Here is a 9335-nt window from a genome sequence, read left to right on the forward strand (position 1 = left end):
TTCCAACCATGTCGATGTACCGGACACGGACCCCTAGGCACTAATGCTCAGGAATGTCCAGACTCTCAATGAGCTCCATAAGACCGTTGCAGCGACCTCCTTGGAAGTGTATTTATCACGGTTCGTCCCACACCAGGGAGATAATGATAGCAACTTGCTATTTCTTCATGAAATGATTATCCAAGATGTCCCTCGACCATGTCACATGGTGGAAACAAGGCATCTTTACATCGCGGAAAACTTACGTCGCCTGCTAAAATAATAATGCATGCTCGCATTGGACCGGAGCATGGTATATCGACCCCTCGTCACACGGGACACGCCGCATCATCTCTAATGTGTCTTCGCCGCATCTCCCCGCATGCCGCATCTCCCCGCATGCCGGAGCTTCAGCTGAACACGCATCCTCCACATCGTCTTCTAAAATCCCTCCCCGTGTGTCGAGCTGCTCGGCGTTGTACACCCCTTTTCGTTTGACGTCTTCATCTAATAAATAAACAATTCTATGAGCACACGCGCATAATTGATGGTGAAAATTTGACACATCAATCAAACATTCCAAATCCGATTGTATTTTTGGTTGGGCACAAGATAAGAGGAGGTGTCTCTACGTGGCCGGAGCAATCCGGACCGTGGCCGTTCAGGACGGACGGCCGGATCCGGCATCCGAGTCGTCATCGTCCCCAACCGGGGATACTATTGCAGTACAAGTACTACTCCCCTCCTCCCTTCCACGCAAAATCCTCCTCGCGTCACGCGTGAACCCAGCCGGATCCCCAAACCTCCTTCCGGCCCGACGCCGGCGCCGACGGGGGACCCCCTCCGCCTCTCACGCGCGCCGCCGCCTCCGCCGTCCCGTCCTCCCTCCCTCGCCGGGGCATCGCGTTCCACCCCGCCGGCGACCAGGTATGAATCCGGCGATTCCCTTTGCTGTATCCCGCTAGGGGACCTGCCCACGACCTGCGGGCGTGCCGCCGCGCGCCCGGCGCACCGTCTAGATCGGGGGCGCGCGCGTGCTGCGGGTTCTCCTCTCCTCTGCCGCCGGCGGAGGAATTCGTTGGGTTCCAAGCTTTAATCTTTCCGGATCCGGCGAGCAGTTCGTCCCCCAGGATTTAGCAGATCTGAGGGGTAGCGAGGGGGGAAGGGGGAGGTGGCACGGCAGTACAGGAAACTGCAATTTACTCTTGTTTATAGACATCGATTCTCCTAGTTAAATCCCACTAGGGGACCTTCACAGCTTGTGTGGCACACCATCTAGATCCGTTCCTGGACTCATAGGCGTTGGCTTACATTTTTGCTCCGGCAGGAACACGGCACTCTGAAGCTCCTGAGCTAGCGTAGGAGGGGCAAAACCATCCAGCTGAAGAATGAAAACACATGAGCGTGCTGCCAACTTGGCTCTTGCTGGTACGCTTCTCAAAAATTCACGCTTTGGCGGTGGCCATTACCTATCGTTTGTCCGACCTGATAGGATGTTTGCCTGACTCGTGGTCCTAATGCGTGTTCCGGCATGTGCAGGTTTGAGCTTGGCACCGCTCGTGATCAATGTTAACCCAAATTTGAATGTGATACTGACAGCATGTCTTACTGTCTATGTGGGCTGTTACCGTTCCGTCAAGTCAACTCCACCCGCTGTGAGTGCAACATGTTCCCCTGTCTAATCTTTTCCGTGTTAATGTATCTCCTGGTTTGTCACTGCGGCGATAGGTTAACACGAAATTATTGTGTATCGCTCTGTCCAACTCAACCTTTTCATTTCTTCTTATGCAGGAGACAATGTCCAAAGAGCATGCTATGCGTTTCCCTTTGGTTGGGAGTGCTATGCTTTTGTCGCTATTCCTTCTGTTCAAGTTTCTCTCCAAGGACCTGGTCAATACTGTTCTCACTGCCTACTTTTTCATTCTTGGCATTGCCGCGCTCTGGTAATTCCAACTGTTCTTTGAAGAGATTTTGCATGGATGTAATAAATACTTAGAAGTGTGAATGCAAACTTGAGATTATGTGTGACCCCTATTTTCTGATGCAGTGCAACGTTGCTCCCTACTGTCAAACGTTTTCTTCCAGAAGGATGGAATGATAATGCCATTGTCTGGCGTGCTCCATATTTCCACTGTATGATTCCCACCTTCATTTTGATGCTTCCCACTTTGCTCTACATCTTGTAGCTCATGTCAAATTAACACATCATAATTTCTATTACTAGCCTGCTGTCTTGAGCCACTGTTTTGTTGTATCTCTAGTAACTCCAACTTGCCATGTACTTTATAATAGTATAAATGTGCTAGTAAGAGTCCATATATTACTTATGGAGTATCCTAACTAAATAAGATTTGAAGGAAATTCAGCACTCATGCTTTCCTTTTCTGGCAACATGATAGTTCTCATTTGCTCCATGGGACCATGTGTTGAATTTTGCACAAAGAATAAAGATAAATCAAAGAGTAAAATTATAGAAGATCCTGTTTTCTGTAAACAATTAAATGGCATGTACACACATTTTTGTGACAATGTTTTGTTTGATATGGGTCTCATTGTTTGCTAGATTTGCAATGCTTTTGCTGCGGCTGATCACTCTTCTTGAGTTTGTTATTAGCTTCAACTTTGTTGACAATTGCAAAACGATTGCGACTTCTTGATCATTTTAGAATTTTTCATGCTACCCCGTTTACAAGGTTGAGTCTTGATGGTGATGTAAGCTCATTAACTTAATATTTCAGCACTGTCGGTGGAGTTTACCAAGTCTCAAGTTGTCGCTTCAGTCCCTGGATTTTTCTTCTGCGTATGGTATGCCATGAAGAAGCATTGGCTAGCAAACAATGTTTTGGGACTTGCTTTCTGCATTCAGGTTTGCCCTTACTGCTACTTCTGAATTTTCCTCCCTGCTTATTACTTGCTCAAAACTTTAATACGTCAGTTTTAATCTTGCAGGGAATTGAGATGTTATCACTAGGATCATTCAAAACTGGTGGTATTCTCTTGGTATGGATTCACTCAAAGTTTGTAACGAACTGAAACTTAATATCACTATTTTCTGGTGGTGTCCTTGTGAACACCTTCATTATTTCAGCCACCCACATGTCTTCCTCCTTTTCACCTCTCTGCTTTCATAATCCTCACTTTGAAGCATGACACCTTTTCTTTTAATATAATTAATATTGTTTCTAGCAGCTCACCATATGCATGGTAGATAATGCTTTTGTCCTTGTTTTTATGATTTATTTGTAATATTGTAGAATCTAGTATCAATCGTGGACTACTTTTACTGTGATGGTATTATAAATGATCCTTCTCTGTTTTTACTCAACACTTCAGCAAATTGGTTCTGATTGGTGGTATCGTGTTGGCAAGTTCATGATTGCATTTTCACCACATAGTCTGTATTGTACTCATCCTCTGGCAGTTAGGATTGAACTGTGATCCTACTATCTCATGAATTGGATAATTTGGAACTATGACTTGTTTACTACTAGTTCTACAACTTCTGAAATTCTTGTTGGCGCATGGATTATAAAAATGCCAGTCCTAGTCAGTCTCTGCTGTAGTTTCACATATCCTCACTGAGCCCTTCCTTTTATTATTTCTTAATATTGTTTTGTGAATGGTTGCTCAATTCCTTTTATAATTTCAGGCTGGACTTTTTGTGTATGACATTTTCTGGGTTTTCTTCACTCCAGTTATGGTCAGTGTTGCTAAATCATTTGATGCTCCAATAAAGGTTAGTGTTTTGTTTGGGTGAATTCACATTATTGTCAACGCCATTTTGTTCCATGATGAGTATTTCAATTTATCCATCTATTCCTCTCCTTTTGTAGCTTCTATTTCCCACCGGGGATGCCGCACGCCCGTTCTCTATGCTTGGTCTTGGTGATATTGTTATACCTGGTTAGTGATAAAGGCTTTGGCTAGTTTTCTCTCATGTTCTAGTGATATTTGCAGTGATACTGGATTTCTTTTCTGATTTTCGAATTAATAGTACTAGCACAACTCTGATCTGACTATTGATCTATGGTGAACTGCTAGTCTAGCTGCCATTACAACTGGGTTGCTGTTGATATAAGGGGACTTAGCTGCGGAAAGAAACCTGTAGTTGCTTGTTTATTTAATGTAGTCAGATATCATTGACTTACTAGATTTGGGTGGGAGATTCTATGGTTTTTTCGCTATCTCATTGCATGGACTCTTGGGCCATTACTAATAAAACAAATATATGCTCCAGTCCAGATATCAGGATTGTAGGTATCCAGTAGCTCCAGAAAGTAGTTATGATTTCGATAACTTCCAGTTGCACACAAAATGTATTTTCCAATCTGAGTTCTGCTGTCCATAAGGCGACATAAAAAATTAGCTTGGAACTGCGATGAATGCTGCTTGGTTTTTGTAGATCACAGGAACTAAATTGAATCAAAAGTTTTACATTGATTGCCTGGCAAACAATGCATCTCATTTCCCAAGGATGAGCTTGGTTGGTAAAAATATTTTGTTGTATTGATGCATTAGTCATTTTTGCTGTCTTCTGTGTTAACTGTTTAGTATATAACCAAAATTAGAAGAGCCTTTTTCAAAGAAGTTCTGCCCCATTCAATATTGGAAAACATGCATAGCTCCCATGTTTCCACAAGCACTATCTTATAACATACAATGTATATTTGTTATTATTATTCCAGGTATATTTGTTGCACTTGCACTCCGTTTTGATGTCTCAAGAAACATTAAGAACCGTTACTTCAATAGTGCATTTTTGGGATACACTGCGGGTATGACAGTAACAATAGTTGTGATGAACTGGTTTCAAGCTGCACAGGTTAGTTCTGTTACATTTCTAGTCATCTCGTTGCTCGTGATGTCTGTCCGTCTCTGAAATATTAACACCTGTTTCTTTACCCCTTTTTTGTTTTTGTTTTTGATACGCAGCCTGCTCTGCTATACATCGTTCCTGGCGTGACTGGTTTTGTGGCTGTCCACTCTTTGTGGAATGGTGAAGTAAAGCCGGTAAGACCTCTGACCCGCTTCCAACCTCGTCTTGGGTAATTCACCTAAGAAAAGATGTAATTCTGCAGAACTGTACCTTTTCAAATCTGCCACACGCTAAAGGATTCTTTGTTTGTACTCTCGAAAAAAAGGATTCTTTGTAAACCAATACCAGTTACTTGTTTCTTCCTTCGCTGTGCTTAAGATATTGCCATGTAACTCTTGTTTCATCTCATATAGTATCGTACCTATAAATCGCTTGCTGTAAAAAATGCAAGCCTTATTTCTGACCATTGTACATTGCAGCTACTGGAGTTCACCGAGACGCAGCCTGAAGAGGAGGGAGCCGCCGAGGAAGAAGATGAAGATTCCAGTCAGAGCAAAAAGGTGGACTAGCGCTCGCTCTGGGTGGGCCTTTTTAATTAATTAGGAGAGGAGAACCAAACCAAAGCATGATTTCAAATAGGCTGTATGATCTCGAGAATCGAAGAATGATTCACATGGTAGAACTCTTTTTGTTTCGAAAGGTCATTAACTATTTGTTTTGGTGAGTGGTAGAAGATGGAACAACATGGAAACATATGCTAAGAGACTTACAACATAATTCAATCAGTGACATGACTATATATACCTGCTGCCGCCCAACCTTTGCCCCTTGGTTCATTAACTACTACTAGTAGTTGACTCAGTTCATGATGGCTGTTATACCCCAAAATTGACTCAGTTCATGATGGTATACTATCTCATCTTTGTTCAATCTATTGGCCAGCGCACCAATCGCTCTATGATTGTATAATGCATGCTACTCCCTCCGTAAAGGAATATGAGAGCATTTTGATCACTACTTTAGTGACCTAAATGCTCTGGTATTCCTTTACGGAGGGAGTACTTCGTAAAACCTTTACTAACAATAGGTCCTTTAGGGCATCTCTAAACCTAGCCCTGTCCTTCACAAGACCTCCTTTCTTTTTTTGTTGAGAAAATTAAGTTCACGCTGGCTAGCAAATGTAGATCACGCTGGCTAGCAAATTAAGTTCGTTTACAAAACTTTCTCACCATTTTCCCATTTCTGGCGTCTCTGATGAGTGATTACTGACACGCAAACATAATCAGTGAGGAGAGGCAGCTTGTTTACTCGATCAGTTCACCATAGATGGAAAAGAAACCGTATCCTACTACATGTAGAACGCATTGACGAGGTTGAGAATACTCAACCGAGGAGAACGTATCCTGTGCACCCAGCGGACTCATGCACCTGGTGCTCCGGTGGAACATGAGCCCTTGGATTAAAAAGAGAGGGACAAGATGCGGTGCAAGGGGGGCTACTGGTACATTTTGCAAAACTGACCTTGGAGTCTAGCTAAATCGAGCGAATCGACCTCACAAACCCAGTCCGTCTATCCCCTTTTCCTCTGTCCCTGTACGACTGCTCCAGGTTGCCGGCTGAGCTACTGGAAAAATCCCTCTCTCCCCGTCCCTCTCCTGCTTCTGGCGTTGAAACACGAGTGCCCAAGATCGAAATCATGATGTCCGGCGGCGGCTCGCTGTCATTTGCGTCTCTATGCCGACGCGGGGCTGTAGCTTTGTGGATATGAGGAGAGAGAGGGCCAAATTAGAATCTCTTAAGTGCAGTGTTTTAGATTCCGCACAACTAAAGCACGCAGTCAATAAGTCAAAGCTACTTGGGCGTATGATCTGCTTGACAAATCTTAGGCCCCCCTGAAGATGTGACGGTTGCTTATTTGGCTGACAAATCAAAACGCTATGATACTATGCCAAATGCCGTCAGTTAGGCTGCTTTTGCCTGTCGAAATGGGTGTTTTGCTTTGCCGGGAGATTCAACATTATGCTGTCTGATTGCCTAGGGCTGGTAAATCCGGTTGAAGACGTAGACGACCGAATAGGGCTCCAAATCTTCAGGTTCTTGTGCAACTTCAGAAGCTAACTAGTGTGCTTTCAGCTTTTGCAATTATCTTTGTAAAACGAGAAGCCAATATGGCAGCTCACAAGACTGCTAATTTTACCTCTCGTGCTAGTCCAGATCATGTCCGGTTGTTTCAGGCTCTGGTTTTTGTGGCACCATGTATTCAGCAAGACTTCAAACGTGCTACAAAAATAGTATGCGACTTCTTTTAGCTCAGATGGGCAGTTGTTGTACAATTTTACATGCATGCTTGTTTTGTTCCAATATGAACGAAATGATGTTCTGCCATGGAATCATCTAAAGAAAATGTGTCGAGATCTTCGGTTCAGCTACAAAATAACAGCACCACAACTACTTATAAAGTTGTTTTTCTAATACTCACTCCGTCCGAAAATACTTGTCATCAAAATGGATAAAAAAAGATGTATCTAGAATTAAAATACGTCTAGATACACCCCCTTTTATCCATTTTGAAGACAAGTATTTCCGGACGGAGGGAGTACTTAATAGTACAGAGTTATATCCTGGTCAATTTGTTTTACAGAGTTATAACTTTTGATCTTTCCAACTGACTGAAGAATAAATTACATGAAAATTCTGCATTTTTTCCAAAGACAAAAATGAGTAATCAGGAAACAGATACATAAGCTGATACAAGAGCACAACTTCGATTTTCTCAGGAACAATGCATGGTTTAAAACAGAAGCTCGGTCAGATAGATGAACCGTATAAATGAAGAGGACACATGCCTTCATATGCAGTCTAACATATCTTCTTCATTTACAGCAGAGTAAGACTGCTACTTGAAAAGCAGAATCTACAGATATTCATACAGCTCAAACTTTACATATTCTATTGCAATGTCCATTTGAGATTTCTTGAAATTCAGGCATGAGTAATGTCAGAGTTTTAATCACTTCAATGCTGCAGACCGTCATCCAGTTATAAATTTGCCTGAAAATAAGACAAACATCATTGCAGGTTGTAAGTTATCATCACTCTCGGGCTCATATGTTGACCCCTATGTATGCACAATAATAGCGATTTAGTTCATGAACTGAAGCTCACACATTGGACATACTAATTCTTTTTAGCCTGTTGTAGCTATTTCCAACATTTTCGACCAACCGGATCGTGCCTTAACTATTTGAGAAAAAGAATCTAACAAGCGACAAAATCTACTCCCGTTGCCATAGTTGACCCAATGCTTAGAGCAGCACTTTCCATTGACTCCATGATTACCTATTTTCCTGCAAATATAATCACAAAAAATCACATTCAGGTTCAAAAGTAGAGAACTAACCTACTAATCCATAGTTGACCCAATGGAGTACAAAGCAGCACACATCCAGATTTTTACCTCAGAGAAAAGCAACAATGTGCATTGCAGAAAGACAAATGAGGAACATTAACAATCAATGCCATGAAAGTTCAATTGGACATTGTAAAGGCCCTTTCCATTTAATATAAGAAAATTTAAGTGGGTCACAAGAACATATAATACATTGCTAGTTCATGTCCAAGAAAATCACAGGAATATCGGTAGTAAACCTACTCTTGCCATGTATGGAGGCTCTCAGGTTTCCATTTTTCTCACATACATGTCAAATTGCTTCATATCATGGCAAGAGTACATGATATGAAAATTGTATACAAATGAAGGATCAGAACACATAGATCGCATCATCAATTTTCCACTATCTGCAGTAATTACTGGTAAGAATTTCACCATTATAACTGCATGTCTCGCATCGATTTGGTGCTCACGCTTTTCAATTTCCCAAATGCCAGTGGCTTCAAACAAATTGGGGGAACTGGCGAATTGGAAGATTAATATATGACTGCACGTGGTTGACAAAAAATCAAATTCAGTGCTCATACCTCGGATCCTTGAGCTGTAGAAAGATGATGGGTGGCTCGTAAGCAGCTACAGCGCCGGGTCGCTATGTAGACGAAATCGCTGTGAGCCGCCGGTGGACCACATGATCTTGATCCAGGGCAGTCATGCGTCAACGGCGGAAGCCCTGGAGGGCTCAAGCCTGCTGCGATGGTACAGGATATGGCAAGGGGACGAACTGGGCTCGGGAAGGTCCATTCACTTGATTTAGATGTACTGCAAGGACTGTTTCGCAAATGTACCATCAGGTCCATGTGCTAACCGGATCATGTCCCTCAGTTTTGCATCGAACGAGCCATATATCACCGGTGCATCTGGTGCACGAGTTCGCTCGTTTCACCAGATACATTCTCCTCAACCGAGAGTGTAAGACATGCCTTGTTCCTCTTGTCCCTCCTCAGTTACTACCTCCATTCCTAAATATAAGACGTTTAGGTAGCCTATAAGAGAAACTCTAACCGTTTCCTTATTCAGCGCTAAGGGAGGATAAATTTGGTTACCCTCCCTTACGCCGCACCTATTCGATCCCCTAAACCTCATAAGGGA

General features: G+C 42.8%; 2 protein-coding genes across 2 annotated transcripts; one reads left to right on the top strand and one right to left on the bottom strand.

Moving 5' to 3' along the window:
• The first annotated feature begins 728 nt into the window (after positions 1 to 728).
• On the top strand, positions 729 to 5614 carry LOC119278649 (signal peptide peptidase 2). The gene is made up of 12 exons (XM_037559984.1): positions 729 to 906; positions 1307 to 1407; positions 1519 to 1634; positions 1771 to 1922; positions 2027 to 2112; positions 2718 to 2845; positions 2929 to 2979; positions 3629 to 3715; positions 3813 to 3882; positions 4665 to 4801; positions 4912 to 4989; positions 5275 to 5614. The coding sequence occupies exons 2-12, from the start codon at positions 1368 to 1370 to the stop codon at positions 5362 to 5364; spliced, it is 1035 nt and encodes a 344-aa protein (XP_037415881.1). The 5' UTR covers positions 729 to 906; positions 1307 to 1367; the 3' UTR covers positions 5365 to 5614.
• Positions 5615 to 7607: 1993 nt separating this feature from the next.
• On the bottom strand, positions 7608 to 9043 carry LOC119280139. The gene is made up of 3 exons (XM_037561101.1): positions 8774 to 9043; positions 8135 to 8142; positions 7608 to 7846 (listed from the first exon to the last, which is right to left on the bottom strand). Exons 1-3 carry the CDS (start codon positions 9041 to 9043, stop codon positions 7729 to 7731), a joined length of 396 nt encoding a protein of 131 aa, XP_037416998.1. The 3' UTR covers positions 7608 to 7728.
• Between the last annotated feature and the right edge of the window lie 292 nt (positions 9044 to 9335).

The sequence above is a fragment of the Triticum dicoccoides genome, chromosome 3B, assembly GCF_002162155.2.
Source record: "Triticum dicoccoides isolate Atlit2015 ecotype Zavitan chromosome 3B, WEW_v2.0, whole genome shotgun sequence".
In the NCBI taxonomy this organism is placed as follows: domain Eukaryota; kingdom Viridiplantae; phylum Streptophyta; class Magnoliopsida; order Poales; family Poaceae; genus Triticum; species Triticum dicoccoides.

Bases quoted from the DNA above. Each gene is read 5' to 3' on its own strand.
- LOC119280139 (XM_037561101.1), bottom strand. From the start codon at position 9,043: ATGGACCTGATGGTACATTTGCGAAACAGTCCTTGCAGTACATCTAAA.
- LOC119278649 (XM_037559984.1), top strand. From the start codon at position 1,368: ATGAAAACACATGAGCGTGCTGCCAACTTGGCTCTTGCTG. The intron at 1,408-1,518 runs GTACGCTTCTCA...CGGCATGTGCAG, and splicing joins TGCCAACTTGGCTCTTGCTG to GTTTGAGCTTGGCACCGCTC. The intron at 4,990-5,274 runs GTAAGACCTCTG...TGTACATTGCAG, and splicing joins GGAATGGTGAAGTAAAGCCG to CTACTGGAGTTCACCGAGAC.